Here is a 17869-nt window from a genome sequence, read left to right as displayed (position 1 = left end):
TAGAGGAAATGCCACCTCCTCAGTGAGACCTCCCCTGACCACTTTTTTATAAATAGCATCCACACCTTCCCAGCTTTATTTTTTCCAGAATACTGATCACCACTAATATACAAATATGACTGCTTTATTTAGTTTCTTTCTCAAGAATGTCAGCCCATGATGGTGGGAATCTTTGTTTTGTCATATTCCTAGTCTCTGAAACACTGTCTGGCACAAGATTGTCTGTTGTTTAGTTGCTAAGTCGGGTCAGATTCTTGTGACCCTCTGTCCATAGGATTTCCCAGGCAAGAATACTAGAGTGGGTTGCCATTTCCTTCTCCAGGGGAACTTCCTGACCCAGGGACTGAACTCACACATCAAAGATAGAAGCTTAATAAACCCCAGATGAATGAATAGACTTAAAACCATGGTGAGGAATTTGAGTCTTTTTTATTGATATATAATTGACATATAATGATTTGATTATTATTATTTGCCTGAAAAGAAGTTTTTATTTTATTCTAAGTGCAGTGGGGCCATATAGTGAATTTTACTCTAAATACAATGGGAAGTTAAGGAAGACTGTAAGCAGGGCTGGGGTCTGATTCAACGGTCTCCTGGGTCCTCTGGCTGCACCAGGGGAACAGACTGTAGAAGGTGGAGTGTGCTCAGGGAGCTCCAAGAGGAGGCTGCTGCAGTGGTCCGGATGAAGCTGGACAGGAAGATGGAGGGTAGAGGAGGAGAGTGCTGTGGAGGAAGGGCAGTGGGGGGATATGAGAAAGTGGAGCCTCTATGACTTTAGACTTTGTTGGGGGTGGGATGCAGAGGTGAAAAAGAAAAAAAAAAAAAAAATCCAGACTCAAGATGGCTCCTAGGGCTTTCCAGGCGGTCCAGTGGGTAAGAATCTGCCTTGCAATGCAGGGGACACCGGTTCCATTCCTAGTCCAGGAAGATCCCATATGCCGTGGGGCACCTAAGCCTGTGCACCACAACTACTGAGCCAGTGCTCTAGAGCCCACAAGCCGCAGCTCCTGAAGCCCGTCAGCCCTAGAGCCCGTGCTCCATGAGAAACCACCACAATGAGAAGCCTGTGCACCGCAACGAGAGAGTAGCCCCGCTCGCCGCAACTAGAGAAAGCCCGCACGCAGCAATGAAGACCCAGCACAGCAAAAAATGTTAAATAAATATAAATTCTTAAAAAACAAAAGATGGTTCCTAAGTTATGGACCTGAGCAACAGTATGAAGAACTGTATTGAATTCAGGGACGGCCGTGAGGGGAACTGTTGTTAGGGAAAGTAAGAAGGTAAGGGTTTGACTAAAGGCAGGGTCTGACACAGGACAAAAGGACTGTGTCACAATCACCTGCTGGGGAAGGCGGATGAGAAGACACGACTTCTCCAGGTACGGGAGCTCCCAGGTTCTTTCATCTTCTCTCAAAGGCACTGGGAGAGATCCAAGGACAAGCGAAGCCAGAGGATGAGGCAGCCCACTTCCCCACGGACAGCCATGACCTGGCCAAAGGCCCGGCAGCGCTGACCGTTTCCAAAGCAGGGCTGGGCCGAGGCTGGGTAGGGGCCAGGCATCTCTTCCTGCCTGACCTGGAGAACAAGCCCGGGACTCTCATGCTGGGCCTGCTAGGCAGGGAGAGTCCTCTTCAACAATGGACCTTTTGCCCCTCCCTGCCTGCTCCCGGTCGACACTGAGAAAACCCCTAGACCCAGGGCTCAGAGATGAAGAGGATGTCCCCAGCCAGTGAGGTTTAAATGAAAGGCTCCCTTTAATTGTCAGCTTTGAGGGCACTTCCCAGAAGCCATCCATGGAGACTGAACTCATAATAGCTACTGTTTGCAGAGGGTTGAGGGACAGTGGGCAGGGGCTCTCAGGTGGCAGGGGGTGATTCCTACATGAAGGGGTTTGGCCAGGGGGCCCTGGGGTTAGGTTCACAATTTCCACATCATCATTTGGTGGAAAACTTGTGACTTTTTTTGTGACTTCAGTCAGAACTTATTAAATGCTGCTGTTGCTGCTGCTGCTAAGTCGCTTCAGTCGTGTCCGACTCTGTGCGACCCCATAGACGACAGCCCACCAGGCTCCCCCGTCCCTGGGATTCTCCAGGCAAGAACACTGGAGTGAGTTGCCGTTTCCTTTTCCAATGCATGAAAGTGAAAAGTGAAAGTGAAGTTGCTCAGTTGTGTCCGACTCCCAGCGACCCCATGGACTGCAGCCCACCAGGCTCCTCCGTCCATGGGATTTTCCAGGCAAGAGTACTGGAGTGAGGTGCCATTGCCTTCTCCGTATTAAATGCTATATCCCATTATTGGGAATTTCCTGGCAGTCCAGTGGTTAGGACTTGGCGTTTTCACGGCTGTGGCCCTAGGTTCAGTCCCAGGCCAGGGAGCTAAGACCCCACAAGTGTCTTAATTCTGCAAGCCACATGGCCAAAAAGAAATGATAGACAGTAAATTTTGAATTAAAAATAACACTCTATCCTGTTATTAACCCTACCTAGAAGAAAGAAAGGAGAGAGGGCTGTGACCTCTCAGGGTGGGGACATGAGCAGGTCCTGGGATGCTAGGGGTGACTGTGGAAGCAGCTGTACCAGCAGACCAAAGCCCAAGTCACCACGACAGGTGACATGCCGATGATCTCAAAGCCCTGAGTGCAACGGCTGAAGGGGTACTCTCCTTAACACACCCAAAAGCCACTGGGCTGGTGTCTAAACTCGGTCTTTCTGCAGACCCAGGCCTCTTAGCTGCTCAAAGGGTGATCTTCCTAGAACAGAAGCAGGTTGTCAAAGCAGGAAAAGCCGTGGCTTCCAGAACACTTAAAGGTCGTTTCCTCTCCCTTTGTGGAATGGCCGTGACCAGCTTGTATCCTACACAGAGGCACTTGCCAAGTTGGGGAGTGGGAGCATGCCCACCCAGAGTGGGTGCTCTTCTGCTGATGGACTAAATGGGTGGGGGACAGCATCCAGTGTCCCCTCCTTCCCCCCACCCCATAGAGCTGGCTCCCAAGTCCTGAGCTGCAATAGTACCCTTTGTCCCCGGATTCCGGCACACCCTAGTTCCTGGCTCCTGCTCAGGTCTGGATCTCGGCGTAAAGGGTATCCTGTCCTGCCCTGGCTTAGAGAATGATGGGTGTGAGTGCCGGCCAGCAGGGAGGGCTGGCAGCTCTGGCACTGCCCTTTCTGTAAGCAGAGTCCACACACAAGGGCATGAGAGTGAGGCACTCCCTCGGGGCGGGATATGCATCTATCGCAGCATCTGATTTCCTCTCATTTTCCCTAAGAGGCAGTCACTGTTGTGCCCACTCCTTCTTCCTGCAGACAACAGGCTCAGAGGTGAAAGCTCAACCAGTCATTCCATCAGAATGTGTGGAATACCTTACCAAATTTGAATAACCAACCCAAGGCTAAGACTTGAGGATAGGGGCAGAATGGCCTGGCTGCAAATCCCAACTTTCTTAAAAAGTCTCACCAAAAAGAATGTTGGGGACTAGTTCCCAATGTGGGGCCGAGGGGGCGGGGGAACAAACTCTCCTGACTCTGAAAGGAAGTGACTCTGGTTGGCTCAGTGCCAAGAACAGGCTAGGTCTTGATCTGAAAACGTCACTGGCCAGAGCCCATGGAATCCTTATGATTCTGACAAGGGATTCCCAGGTTCGATCCCTGGGTGGGGAAGATCCCCTGGAGAAGGAAATGGCAGCCCACTCCAGTGACTCTTGCCTGGAGAATTCCATGGACAGAGGAGCCTGGTGGGCTACAGTCCATGGGGTCGCATAAGGACAGGACTGAGTGACTACTACTTTCACAGGTTGAGCAAGCAACCAGAGTCCTCCCCCACTCACCCTTCCGGCCACTGCCCTAGGGCTGCTTGGGAGGCCCAAGGGTCAGGGTGCTGCTCCTCCCCCTCCAGGAACCCAGGGGCCGCACCTGTTCGAATAGGTTTTCGGGAGGACAGGAGGGCCCTGGCTAGCCCCAGGTGCAGGGCTGGGCTCCTAGCTCTTACTCACACCTTGCTGACTCACCCACAACCCATTCATACCCTCCGTGCTGACTCATGGCTGCAGGACCTCCACCTGTGATCTGACGGGTCAGGAGGGGGGCGGTGAAGGTCAGCCACTGGGTCTGGGCAGAGGAGCAGGTCTGGGGAGACAGAAGCTCTGCTGCTGGGTTGAGGGGTGGGGGTGGGCAGACAGATCAGAGGTGGCCCCAGCACCCGGTGATGCGAGACCCTGATGCTGGTCGGGGAGGGGCAGAGGCAGGAAGTCGAAGGGGAGACAACAGGCCAAGAAGTCAACACATCTTTATTAAACGACTGCAAAGTTACTGGGAGGAGGCCATGATGCTGGACACACCTGTTGAGAAGAAAAGGGAAGGCCAGGGTCAATGTGGCAAAGATACAAGATGAACCTCCAACCACCAACCGCAGCGCCCACAACTGTTTAGGGGCCTTGTAGACTTAAACAACAGGCTAAGAACAATGCCTTTATTTCTTTTTTTAAAGTCTTTATTGAATCGTATTTTAGCTCCTCGATCAGGGATCAAACCCGCAAACCCCTGCATGGGAAGGCAGTCTTAACCACTGGACCACCAGGGAAGTCCCAATGCCTGGATTTTAAAAGTATGATTTGCTATTTTCATCACCATCCTGATAACATTTACTATGGTAGTATTTGCTTCCCTGGTGGATCAGTGGTAAAGAATCCACCATCTGCCAATGCAGGAGACAGAAGTTCGATCCCTGGGTAGGGAAGATCCCCTGGAAAGGGAAATAGCAACCCACTCCAATATTCTTGTCTGGGAAACCCCACGACAGAAGAGCCTGGCAGGCTACAGTCCACTGGGTCACAGAAGTCGGGACAAGACTGAAGTGACTAAGCAACAATTTGCGAGATGCTCTGAGCGCTGGACTTGCATCTCATCCGCAGAACCCTTTGCTCCAAGGAATTCTCACAAAGAACCCCAACTCGGTGGGCACATCTCATTTAGACTGAAGGTCCGCAGCCCCCAGGTATGGAGATGCCTGCCTGCTCAATCTTGTTCCTCAGTTAAATAGCAATGTAGTCATTTTGTACTCAGAGGCCACAGCGTACCAGTCCTTATCTTTAACACACCAGAACCACACTTAAGAGGGCGGGGAGGAAACCGAGGGCCTAAGGAAGCAGCCCGTCCCTGCCCCGCCAGTTCTCTCTTACTCCAGGACGCCTGCGCAGTGGGAAGGTGCGATAGCAGGTTTGCTCTAGTTGAGCAGCCAGTGGAGTGTTAGTTAATGTGATGGTGACAACAAGGGTAACATTTAGTGAGCTGCAGGACTGGTTCTTTGCTAAGTGTTGCACATGCAGTGTCTCACTTCACACTCATACCTCCAGGGGGTGGGTACTGTGGTATTATTCAGTTACTTAGTTACTTATTATTACTTATATTAGTTCCTTATATAGTTATTAGTTACTTATTATTCAGTTACTTATGGGGCTCACCCAAGGACCAATGACTTTAATAATAAAAAGTGTAAAAACTATATGGAGTTAGTCATAATTATTGGGCTGTCACCCCCCACTTTCTAGATGAGAAACTGGAGGCAGAGATGTAAGGTCGCCTGCCCGAAGTTACAGATGAATAAAGAACCCGGATCCCACCCAGCTGCCCCGGCCGCAGAGCCTGCACTTCCTGGTAGGTGTTCTGCTGTGTTTTAACAGATGTCAGGGCCGAGGCCCCAGGGCCAGTGAGGGTGTGGGGATACCCTGCCGGGTCCCTCCAGGCCCTGGGAAGTCTTACTGAGCGCTTCAGGGCAGGATCCAGTGCCCAGAATTCCAGGGAAGGACACCAGGACCCTCCGCCCTTTCTCCCCGGGGAAGGCGGCCTGCCTGGGACACAAGAGATCAGGGGAATCTGGCAGGTACACATTTCTTGGCCCTGAGTCAGAACTTATCTACCTGAATCTTTGGGGACCCAGCCCTGCTCTCTTATAAGGCCCCTCCTCAGCCCCACAGCCTGAGGCTCGGGCCACTACTCACTGTCAAAGTCGATCTTCTCCACGATGTTCTTGGGCTTTATGCTCTCCTCCTGGCTGCAGATGAAGATCTGGCCCGACTCGTCAGCACTCCAGCCGTACTTGCTCATCCACACCTTTAGCTGGCTGTCTGCAGAGGACACAGCAGCGCAGGGGCTTTGCACAGGGATCCCACAGTACTGGGGATGGGGGGCGCACTCAGGGTGTCCTCCTTGCCTGCCTTGGGCAGATCTGATCTCGGGCTGCCAGCCTGGGGCTCCTACGGTTCATTCTCCAAACAACCGCCAGGGGGAGCCTTTTAGCTTTCTCATCCTTCCCACTACAGGGCTTCTGAGTTTCATTTTCTATTTACCTCTCATGTCTCCCAGGGTAAAAGCTCAGCTCCTAAAAACAGCAGAGAGCTTACTTCTCTGCTTTCCCCCCAATCTACATTGAAATGGCTTCAAAATGATGATTTCATCATTTCCAAGAACAGTAAGCTTATGGCACCATGTTTAAGAATTTCTTTGCAGCTCTTTCTTGCCTTTAGAAAGGGGGCAGCAGAGGATGAGATGGTTAGCTAGCATCACTGATTCAGTGGATGTGAGTTTGAGCAAACTCCAGCAGACAATGAAGAACAGGGGAGCCTGGCATGCTGCAGTCCATGGGGTCTCAAAGAGCCAGACAGGACTTAGCGAGTGAACAACACCAAAAAAAAAAATATTTTCTGGCCAGAGAAGTGTTCTATAACTTGAAATAATTCTTTTCTGTGTGACTACTATCAATTTGATACAGATTCATCTGTTTCTCTTTACCTTCAACTCTAAGGGCTGTTTCATCCCTTTCTGATTTAATTTCACTTTTAAACACATAAAATATCGACACGATGTAAAGCACTTAGTATAGTGCCCGACACAAAGTGTCCAGAAAAAGTTAGCTTCCACTGAAAACAATGTTTCATCTGGCTTAAAAGGCAAAACTATCCAAGAAGGTGCTCAGAGAAATCTCACCCCCAATCCCCCAACTCTCCTCCCTGTTCTCACCCTCAGCTCCCAAGAAGTAACCATTTTCCTTGTTTAAAAATTTTTCCCTTCCTGTATTTCTTTTTGAAAAATGAGCAAATATGCACACTTTTTTTTTCTCTTTTTAGAGGGATGTTTAGAAATATAAATCTAATCATGTTCTCCTCTGCTCAGACCCTCCAGTGGCTCCATCTCACTCAGGATAGAGGACAAAGTCCTCAGGCAGGAGACCCTTCAGTGCCTGAAACCCCTCCCCACACCACCTCTCTGCCCTGGCTCTGCCCCCTGGCTCCCCCAGCCCCGGCCAAGGGCTTCCTGGCTGCTCTCTGAGCACTGCATCCTCACACTCACTCTGCGCTCAGGCTGCCGCCTCCACCTCCAGGTGCCTCCTGCTCCCTCACTCCCCACCCTCCCGGCCCTCTCCAGGGGCTGTCATGCATGGATCCCACTAGACATGAACAGCTTCATTTGTCATGTTTTGCTACCTCCATGAGAATGAATCTAAGCCATTCTGTGCTGCTCACTGCCGTGCCCCAGGGCCTTGAACAGTGCAGAGTGGGCATTCAACTAATTTATGCAGAATAATGAATGAATGCTGTAGGATGTTTGAAAAGGCAAGGGAGGTGTTATATTAATTCCTTATTTCCTCTCTGGACTGGGCCTTTAATAACAACCTGGTAAGGCAGGAGTGGGCCCATTTGAGGAGCTGGCTGAGGCCCACTGCCCTGCTCACTCTGACCTCCTAGATGGCACTAGGGACCCAGAGAAGGCCTTACCTGTCAGATCCCCGAGCATCTCAGCCAGCAGCCAGCGATCGATGTGTTGATACGTGATGCCCACGACATGGCAGATAACTGCGGAAATTAGGGACAAAGACGAAGGGCCACTCTCAGAACCTGCTGCCACTCCCTCCCCTCAGGGAGCCCAAGCTCAGAGAGGAACTTACATTTTCGGACAGAGTCTTCAAAGCCGGTTATACCTTCCAGGAGGTCCATGTTTTCATCCAGGGCTTGCTGTGAGGGGAAAGACGATGTTCACAATAACGCTAATTGTCAGTAACGTCAAGGGGACCCCTCGGCAGTCCAGTGGTTAGGACTCGGCACTTTCATTGCCAAGGGCCTGGATTCAATCCCTGGTCAGGGAACTAAGATCTCACAAGCCATGTGGCCAAAGAAAAAAGTTATAAATAATGCCAAGAAGATTAACCCCGATAATAAAATAAGAGAAGCGAACACTCTAGCATTCACCCCACAGGTCAGCCCTTCTTCTGTATGCAACCTTATGATGTAACAATGCTGGTTTTTCTCCTATTTTAGAGATGGGGAAACCAAGGCTCAGAGCAGCTAAGAGATTTGCCCAAAATCACAGAGTGGGGTTTGCACCTGGCAAACCCCATCTGCCCATCACTTCCTCCCACTCACCCCCTCACTCCAACCACAGGGGCTCCTCACTGCCCCTCAGACATGCCAGACACTCAGCCACCTCAAGCCCTCAGCACTGGCTAGGGGTGGGAAATTCAGCTTTGGCCGCTTCTATTTTCCCATGAAATGACAAGAGAGGAGACAGATGAGGTACCTGCACTCAACCACCTCTTCTCGGATCTCACCTAATTCAGAGAAAAGGGCAACAGCCCTACCATGGCCCATGAGCCCACCCTCCCCAACCCCCTGGGAACTACCCATCACCTCCTCCCACTTACCACCTCACTCCAACCACAGGGGCTCCTCGCTGCCCCTCAGACTTGCCAGACATCGCCCACCTCAAGGTCTCAGCGCTGGCTGTTTTGGGGTCTGGAACTCTCTTCCCCCATGGCTAGCACTCCCGCCTCCTTGAGGCCTCTGCTCAAATGTCACCCTCCTAGCAAGGGCTCCCCCAACATCAGGGAGGGAGCTGAGGAACTCACTAGGACCACGAGAGGGAGCGGCCAGCTCGGCAGGAGGAAGGTGGGAGAGCAGCTGTCCTGGAAGCCAAGAGACACTGGCCGGGCAGGTGAGCCGGGGCCTGAGAACTTCCCATGGGATCTAGCAATGGGGGTGTCACTGTGGGTCTCAACAAGAGCGCTTCGGTGGCCTGTGCCTGAGTCAGGCGTCAGAGGGCTGGCCACAAAAGCCTGAATGGCATGGGTTCATGTGAGCAGAGGGATAAGACGAGGCTGAACACAGGCAACCTGTCCTGGGGTGGGCTGACCCACAGCCCTGATTCGCCTGGGATGTGAGACTTTGTGCTTTAAGACCGGGAAAGCCCTGGGCAGACTGGGACAGCTGGGGTCCCAGCCAGGAGCAAGGCAGGAAGGGGAGCAGAGGGAGGGGGCGGTGGCAGAGCTGGTGGGGAGTGTGGAGATGCAGGGGGAGTTCTTTTTTATGTTAGAACCCACTGCAGCGTGGACGTGCTGCATGGGGATGGAAATAGTGTGGAAAGGTCAAGTTTGCAGAGTGGGGAGAATGGCTGGTGTGACGCCACTGAGTGGGCGAGAGGGCAGGGGATCAGGGCACTGGAGGAGGAGGGACGGGTCACCCACTAGAGCAGAACAGGGCTTGGTCAGCTGCCAGATGTTGGGTCAGGGGTGGGAAGTTCAGCTCTGGCCACTTCTATTTTCACATGAAATGAGAAGCCAGGTCATAGGCTGAGGTGAGGAGTTGCGGAGAGCCATCCAGGAACAGGGGGAGGGAAGCACGGACCGGCTGTGGGTGGGCACTGACAGCTCCTCTCCAGCCTCCTGCAGCCCCACAGCCCCAGGTGAGGAGCGCACAGTTTGTGAAGGAGGAAGCAGAACAGAGGACAGGGGCTGCTGATCAGGCCGAAGAATGTCGGGTCGGAGGCCTCATGGGGGCGAGCTGGGAATCGAGGGGCGAGGAGGAAGTGGTCAGAGGCTGGAAATGTTTGACCTTCACGGGCAGATGAGGCAATTGCTGATGAAGACAAGTATAGGTCAGTAACTCCCAGACTTAGCCGGGTAGCAAAATCACCAGGGATAATTGCTTAAAATCACTAAGCTGAGACCGCACCCAGACTAATTATGTCAGATTTCATGAAGGCACAATTCAAGTATTAGTATCATATTTGTTGTTTCTTTTTTTTTTAAACTTCTTAGGGATTCAGTGTGCTGAGAACTGGTCTCATCTTGGATGTGAGGGGAGGGAGTGAGGGGCTCAGGGCCCAGGGAGAACAAGAAATCTGGAAACTGAGAAGTCAGGGTGATGGAAGGATCACAGAACTGCCCTTTCAAGCACCTAAGAATAAAGAGTGGCTGTAAGTTACATTCTTCAGAAAAATGAGCTGTCATGGAGTGTGGTGGGGTATGATAAGATAGGAGCTTCAGGACTGGGGGGCTGGGGGAGGAGATGGGTCTGGGAGTGGAGGTGAGAGCTAGGAGGCCATGTGGACTCCCCCTTGGGACACCAGGTCCAGTTAGGACAAGAAAGGGGGAACAGAATTCACTCTTTATTCAACTGTTATTATGTGGCCATATCCCATGGCATGCAGGATCTTAGTTCCCCAATCAGGGTTTGAACCCATTCCTGGTTCGGGTTCCACTGCAGTGAAAGCACAGAATCTTAAACACTGGACACCAGGGAAGTCCCGGGGGGGGAGAGTATTTAGAGGACAGAGGACTTTTGCTGAAAGAACAGGTGCTTGTCTGTGTGTGACAGAGTGAGAGAGAGAGAGAGAAAGCCTGAACTTTGTCAGCAGAGGAGAGGCCTGGGGTGTCCTGGCTCCAGGTGGGGATGAACATTCCATGCCATCCCACACGCAGAGTTCTGAACCCAGGGCCCACTGCCATGGAGGAAGCCAATAAATGTGTGTGGTCTTGACTTCCAGCAGCCTTTTCTGCACAGCCTAGTCACCACCCTACCCTGGGGCCCCAGGGAAGTTACCCAGAAGGCTTGGAAGTGGCAGGTCTCCAGCAGGTCTCCGAGGTACAAAATCTGCCGGATGGGCCGTTCTTCTTGCTGGGGGGAGGCGTTAAGGGCAAAAGGCCTTCCAGACAGAGGAGGCTGCTGCTGCGCCCAAGACTGCCCCGCCCACAACCGCCCCGCCCACCTCCTGCTCACCACAGCCTGTCACGGCAAACATGAGCAAGAACCTAAGGATCCACAGATGGGGACAACTCAACAGGGGCCGCCTCACACACTGAGATCGAGTCACCCCTTACAGAACTGACATGGAAAACGTGATGAGACACACTTCTAGCAAGATGAAAAAAGCAAGATGCAGAAAGACGTGTGTAACAGCCCGTCACCGGGTCGGGAGGAACGGGTGTATATAGACGTGCACACCCGCACTTCTGCATCCGTAGGCTATCGTGGAAAGGCAGAGGGCTGTAAACAACTGTGGCCTTCAGGGAGGGGAGCGGGTGGCCGTGGGCCGAGGAGGGAGGAAGCCTTGGTTTTTTCATGGTACACTTTGCTGTACTTTGAACAGTGGATCCTATGCGGTTTTTAAGCCATCAGAACAGACCTCTGGGGGAGGTGGACTGTCTGTCAGAAGGCAGGTGCCCCCGTGGACACACATGTCAGAGCAGGTTCAATGAGGAAGACATTTCTCAGCCCTGCCGCCAATGAGTAGGCCAGCTCAGTGGTATCTCACTCAACATCTCTTCACTGGAGAACAGTGCTGTACCAGACAGACACTGGCCAGTCCCTGGGGATAAGCAGAATGAAGGGAAGCCGACAAGCCAGCTCTTCGTGGCTCCGACCTTTGGCCTGGTGGTCTTTGCTCAGCTACGAAGCCTCATGGGAATCTTTCTAAAGCATGTTTCTCCCCCATCACTCTGCAGCCTTAATGCCTCTTCAGCTCCCCAGTGCTCTGAGTCTGACCAACTCTGTGGCTAAGCCGAACGTCCTCTACTGACTCTAACATGGCACTGAGCTCTTTTCTTCCTCTTTCCCTACACACGCTCCCCTCTGCCTGGATCACCCTTCCCCACGAATCACCCAATTCCTCATCTTGTATCTGCTCCCTCCTCCAGGAAGATTTCCTGGCTTCCAGGCAAGTTCAGGTGCCTCCTCTAGCCCCTCACACCGCAAGTCCTGACTACTCCAGAGAGGACGGGTCTCCCCCGCTAGACTGTGAGCTCTGTGACGGTACTGCCCCAGCCGCGGCCAGCCCGGAGCCAAGACCAGAGCAGGCAATCGGTGTCCATGTCCGAACTCAAGAGCACGCCCCTGTGACTCCGTCCCCCCGCTCCCCGTCCCCCAGTCCCAGCATGAAGCGGGAAGGATGCGTGGGCCTGGTCGATCATGCACTTGCACAGCGTGAAGTCGGTGTGGGGCAGGTTGGTGAGGGCCTTCAGCAGGATCTGGGCGGTGACCGTGGTCTGGAAGAAGGCCGGGTTGAACTGGTACCTGAGAAGGGAAACAGATGCAGTAGTAGTGCCATCTCCTTGTCCCTGGGCTTCACTGGGTACCAGGAAGGCTGCTCGCTGCTTCCGCCCGGAGTCTGGGAGCTGGACATGTCTGTGCTCTGATACCAACCACCCCACTGTCTGGCTGGGACTTTAAGCTCCCTGACCCCTACTTTCCTGCTCTGTAGATGGAGACAGTTAATCCTCACAACCACTCAGTAAGGCAGACAGTGTTAAGTGATTCACAAATGAGTACATAAGTAGCAGTGGTCAAGCCTCTGGAGCCAATTGCCTGGATTTAAACTTCACCGCTGAGTGGCCCTGGACTACTCTTTAAAAAAATACTTTATTTTTTGCTGTGCTGGGTCCTTGTGGCTGCGCGTGGACTTTCGCTAGTTGCAGACAGCAGGGGCTACTCTCTAGTTGCAGTATGCTGGCTTCTCTTGTTGGGCTTCCCTGGTGGCTCAGATGGTAAAGAATCCACCTGCAATGCGGGGGACCTGGGTTCAATCCCTGGGTTGGGAAGATCCCCTGGAGCAGGGCACGGCAACCCACTCCAGTGTTCTTGCCTGGAGAATCCCCATGGACAGGCTTCTCTTGTTGCAGAGCACAGGCTCTAAAGCTCTCAGGCTCAGTAGATGTGGCACACAGGCTTGGCTGCCCTGTGGTATGTGGGATCTTTCTGTACCCGGGATGGAACCTGTGTCCCCCTGCACTGCAAGGCAGATTCTTAACCACAGGACCACCAGGGAAGCCCCAGCATGGAGCATTTAAAATAAGTAGACTTCCCTGGTCTGGAAAGATCCCACGTGCCACAGGGCAGCTAAGCCTGTGCACCACAACTACTAAAGCCCATGCGCCCTACAGCCTGTGCTCCACAATAAGAGAAGCCACGGCAATGAGCAGCCTGTGCAGCTCACAAGCCCCCCACAACCAGAGAAAGTGCTGGCACAGCACTGAAGACCCAGCACAGCCAAAAATACAAATAATGAAGTAAGATTCTAAAAAATAATAAATGCTCTGTGCATCAGTTTCCTCTCTTGCAAGAGGTGAGAATAAACCACTGTATCGGGACTTCCCTGGTGGTTCGATGCTTAAGACTCTGTGCTTCCACTGCAGGGGGTTCAGGAAACTAAGATCTTGCGTGTCAGTGTGGTGCTACGACAAAAAAACCAAAACAAATTAAAAAACCCAACTGTATCTACCTCACAAACAAAACATAGCCTCAAAGTGAGTTAATACAAAGGTTACAGCACAGTAGGTACCACATGGGGAGTGCTCACTAGGCAGTGGTTATCACCACTAACAAGCTGAACAACCTCCCCAACACACCCACCGTCTCCATCTTACAGATGGCAAAATCGAGGTCACGAAAGCTCTAAACATTACAAAGCTGGTAGTTGGGCTTCCCTGGCGGCTCGGTGATAAAGAACCTGACTGCCAATGCAGGAGACACAGGTTCAATCCCTGGGTCAGGAAGATCCCCTGGAGAAGGAAATGGCAACCCACTCCAGTATTCTTGCCTGGAGAATCCCATGGACAAGAGGAGCCTGGCAGGCTACAGCTCTTGGGGTTGAAAAAGAGTTGGATGTGACTTAGTGACTAAAACAAGGAACAATAACGGTGTGTCCGTAAAGCATCTAGAAAGAAGAAACCAAATATCCACCGACAGAGTAACAGATAATTAGGACCTGGTTCCACATGGAACACTACACAGCAATGACAACCAACTGCAGCCACACAGGAAAAGCGTGGCGCTCACAACCCAGGGCTGAGTGCAAGCTGCCAGACGCAGAAGGGCTCCAGTCGTACGGCTACTCTTATGTTCGGTTCAAAGCAGGCAAATCTGAGCTAAGTGAATCAGGATGTGTATGTGTGTACATATGTCTGCAAGCGTATGGTAAATTCACACAAAGCCAGGCCATGAGAGCACAGGAGTGGTCACCAGGGTCAGGGTGGTTGGCACAAAACACACGGGGCAAAGGACAGGGGTGCTAGCAACACCCATTTGCAATTGGGATGCTGATTACACAGGTGTTTATAACTCCACGTTAAACCATAGATTTGCTTTCTGCAGCAGTCTGTTACGGAGAAGGCAATGGCACCCCACTCCAGTACTCTTGCCTGGGAACTCCCATGGATGGAGGAGCCTGGTAGGCTGCAGTCCATGGCGTCGCGAAGAGTCGGACACAACTGAGCGACTTCACTTTCACTTTTCACTTTCATGCACTGGAGAAGGAAATGGCAACCCACTCCAGTGTTCTTGCCTGGAGAGTCCCAGGGACGGGGGAGCCTGGTGGGCTGCTGTCTATGGGGTCGCACAGAGTTGGACACAACTGAAGCGACTTAGCAACAGCAGCAGCAGCCTGTTATGTGCGCCTTGTTATGATTTTTATTTATTTATTTTTTTACTTTTTGGTTGCACCTCAAGGCACGTGGAATCTTAGTTCCCCAACCAGGGATCTAACTCGTATCCCCTGCAGTGGAAGGCTGGAGTCCTAACTGCTGGACTGCAGCCCTGTAACTAAGTTTGCAAAAACCATCCCTCCTCCTGCCCCTACTTCCTGGCTCCTTAGTCTTGCACATTCTATCCACATTCTATCCAAAGTAGATAAAGAGGTCATACAATTCAATACCAAAAATCCCCCAAAACCCTGTCAGAAACTTCTGAATAGGCTTTTTTCCTCCAAAGAAGACACAGAGATGGCCAACAGGCACATGAGAAGATGCTCAACATCACTAAACATCAGGAAAATGCAAATCAGAATCACACACCTGATAAAATGGCTATCAACCAGAAGACAACAAATAACAAAACACCGGCAAGGATGTGGAGGAGAGAACGCTTGGTAGTGTCATGTCAACTGGCGCAGCCACCATGGAAAACAGTAGCGAGGTTCCCCGTAAAATTAAAACTAGAACTACCACATGATCCAGCAATTCCACTCCTGGGTATGCGTGTGTGTGTGTATATATATAAAGAAAACAAACACTAACTTGAAATGATACATGCACCCCAGTGTTCACAGGAGCACTATTTTCAGTAGCCAAGATCTGGAAGCAACCTAAGTGTCCATTGACAAATGAATGGATAAAGAAGATGTGGTACCTATAACACAGACACACAATGGAATATTATTCAGCCGTTTAAAAAAAAAAGGAAAAAGAATGAAAATTTGCCTTTTGCAACATGGATGGACCTGGAGAATACTATGCTTAGTGAAGTTAAGTCAGACAAGGAAAGGCGAACACCACATGTTTTCACTTACATGCAGAATCTAAAGAATAAAATGAAAGCAACAAAACAGAAACAGAGACCAAACTAGTGGTTGTAGATGGGAATGGGGTGGGGGAGAGGCAAGATAATGGAAAGGGATTAAGAGGTACAAAATATATATGAAATAAGTAAAATACAAAGTCACAACAAACAGCACAGAAGCTATAACCCCCATTATATAATAACTCTAAACGGAGTATAACCTATAAAAATACTCAAACACTATGTTGTACATATAAAACTAATATAACATTGTAAGTCAACTATACTCCAATTTTTAAAAAAGAGAGAGAAGTCACATCTTGCAGGTTACCTCTCACTCCCACCCCACCCAGTGCTGGGAGTGGCAGACTGCTGACAATGGGAACCGGGTGGGAATGGAGGCAGATACTCACAGTTTCAGGACAGCCAGGTTGGCTTCCAGATCATAGGCATTTTCTTTGGCCTGTGTCTCCACATAGCGCTCCAGGGTGGCCAGGTTCTCAGGGTTGTACCTAGAGGAGAAACAAGATCAGTGAGCAGAGACAAGAGCTGAGGCCAGTTACTCCATGGGGTGGGAGTAGCGGGGGGAATGTAGCCTGCTCCTCCTTCTCTTCCTTTCCTCCCTCCCTCTGTCACTGGCCACTTGCTTTATTCAAATATTGAATCAGCTCTATAACCTCTGATGAAACTTATCCATATCCCAGACCTAAGCCCCAGCTCTAAACCCCGGGCTGGGTTTAGAGCCATGGGTTTTTTTCTGAAAAATGCCTCCTCAATCTCTCAGCCAACCAGCCCTTGCGGCCTGTACATCTGGCCTCCTGGACATCTTTGATATCCACCCCTTCCTCCCATACCCAGACCCCACTCTGGTCCAGCCCATACTCTCCTGCCTAGTTTTCCCCATCCCAGCCCCCACCAATCTACCTGTGCTTCCCCCATCACCGCCTTGACCACTCCTGGCTATCACTGTCTACAGTCCAGTTTGTCTGAACTAGAAACTCCATGAAAGCATGGCCAGTGGCTGTCTTTGGTTATCTCTGGTCCGCACGAGTGCCCAGAATTCACAGTGTAGCTTTTAATAAACATGTGTTCGATGAATGAAATAGGCGGGGCGGAGGGGGGAGGCGAGACACAAAGAGGCACTAAGAGGCTCAGGGAGACTGAGGTGCAGAGAGAGAAAATTGAGGGGCTGAGAGAGGGTAAGTTAAGCAGAGAGGGCGGCCTTAAGGTATTAAAGCGGACTGAGAGGCAGGCAAGGCCACCTCCTGCCTTTAGGCCTATACAATACTGTTTTCTTAAACAACTGCTCTAAATTGACTGAAAAATCCCACCTCTGGGCAAGCCCAGGATGCTGACCACCTCTTGCTGACTCCAGAAAACGCTCTCCTCCACCCCTCTTGGACAGAAACGCTCCCTCCGACCGGGCTCAGACCTGTCGATCCCCTTGAGCAACTTGCCCACGTTCGCTCTCATCTGCTCAAACATCGCCATGACTGCTGCCGCCTCCCACACCAGGTTTATAGCCGAAGACCCTGCCGGCAAAGCGTCCTCGAGGACCGGAAGAGGAAGAGTTGGTGGAAACGGAAACTACGTAATTATTTTCTCTCCAGCCCCGGGGGCGGTGAATCGTGCTTTGGGTCTTGCGGCGGCTGCCACGCTTTCCGGCTGCCGCGTGACTTCTTCCCAGCCGGCGCAGTTAGCGCGTGCGCATACGCTCTACTCGAGCAGAAGCTACGGCGCGAGAAAAGACCTAGCCTAACCAAGTGCGCAGGCGCCTTCTCGCGGCGATGGGGCGGGACTAAGCTTTTCCCGGGCCTAGCGTATCCAGTTATAGTCCCAGGCGCGTGAGCGCGAACTTACCGGGAAGTAGACTGATCCGTGGCGGCGTGGACGCACGTTGCGATGCGCGCGGCTGTGAACTCAAAACTGCTGGGGTTCCATCAGTACAATTCTTTTGGTCCATGGGCATGTGCCGAAGAAGGTGCTCTCTGAGGTCCCCTTGGCCCCAGGCCTCGGCCCCTGAGGCAGGATCCTGAGCTTCGCAGGTCCCCCACGCTGGTCCCCCACACTTCACCCTAACGCCGAGGGTAGTGGCCCGCAAAGCTGTTGTGCTCAGCCCGGCAGGGGCGGACGGAGGCTCGTGGACCCCTCCAGATCACGCCCAATCCCCATAGGCTCCAGTTTTGCGGGTGAAGGCGAGCGCCCTGCATGTGTCCACAGCAGGCATGACTGCACATGCTTGTGTTATTATATGTATATGCTCTGGGTACATCC

The 17869-nt window shown here is 51.8% G+C and overlaps 1 protein-coding gene across 1 annotated transcript; it reads right to left on the bottom strand.

Moving 5' to 3' along the window:
• Positions 1 to 4265: 4265 nt before the first annotated feature.
• On the bottom strand, positions 4266 to 17160 carry EIF3K (eukaryotic translation initiation factor 3 subunit K). The gene is made up of 8 exons (NM_001034489.2): positions 17028 to 17160; positions 16009 to 16107; positions 12217 to 12337; positions 10868 to 10942; positions 7939 to 8005; positions 7769 to 7846; positions 5996 to 6121; positions 4266 to 4336 (listed from the first exon to the last, which is right to left on the bottom strand). Exons 1-8 carry the CDS (start codon positions 17084 to 17086, stop codon positions 4305 to 4307), a joined length of 657 nt encoding a protein of 218 aa, NP_001029661.1. The 5' UTR covers positions 17087 to 17160; the 3' UTR covers positions 4266 to 4304.
• Between the last annotated feature and the right edge of the window lie 709 nt (positions 17161 to 17869).

This window comes from Bos taurus, chromosome 18 (assembly GCF_002263795.3).
Source record: "Bos taurus isolate L1 Dominette 01449 registration number 42190680 breed Hereford chromosome 18, ARS-UCD2.0, whole genome shotgun sequence".
NCBI lineage: Eukaryota > Metazoa > Chordata > Mammalia > Artiodactyla > Bovidae > Bos > Bos taurus.
Note: the sequence above shows the minus strand (reverse complement) of the source record. Positions and strands in the feature narration are given on the sequence as shown.

Excerpts from the sequence above, each read along its gene's own strand:
- EIF3K (NM_001034489.2), bottom strand. The coding sequence starts at position 17,086 with ATGGCGATGTTTGAGCAGATGAGAGCGAACGTGGGCAAGTTGCTCAAG. Across the intron at positions 16,108-17,027 it reads TTGCTCAAGGGGATCGACAG|GTACAACCCTGAGAACCTGG; the intron begins GTCTGAGCCCGG and ends TTTCTCCTCTAG. Across the intron at positions 4,337-5,995 it reads GGAGAAGATCGACTTTGACA|GTGTGTCCAGCATCATGGCC; the intron begins GTGAGTAGTGGC and ends TCTTCTCAACAG.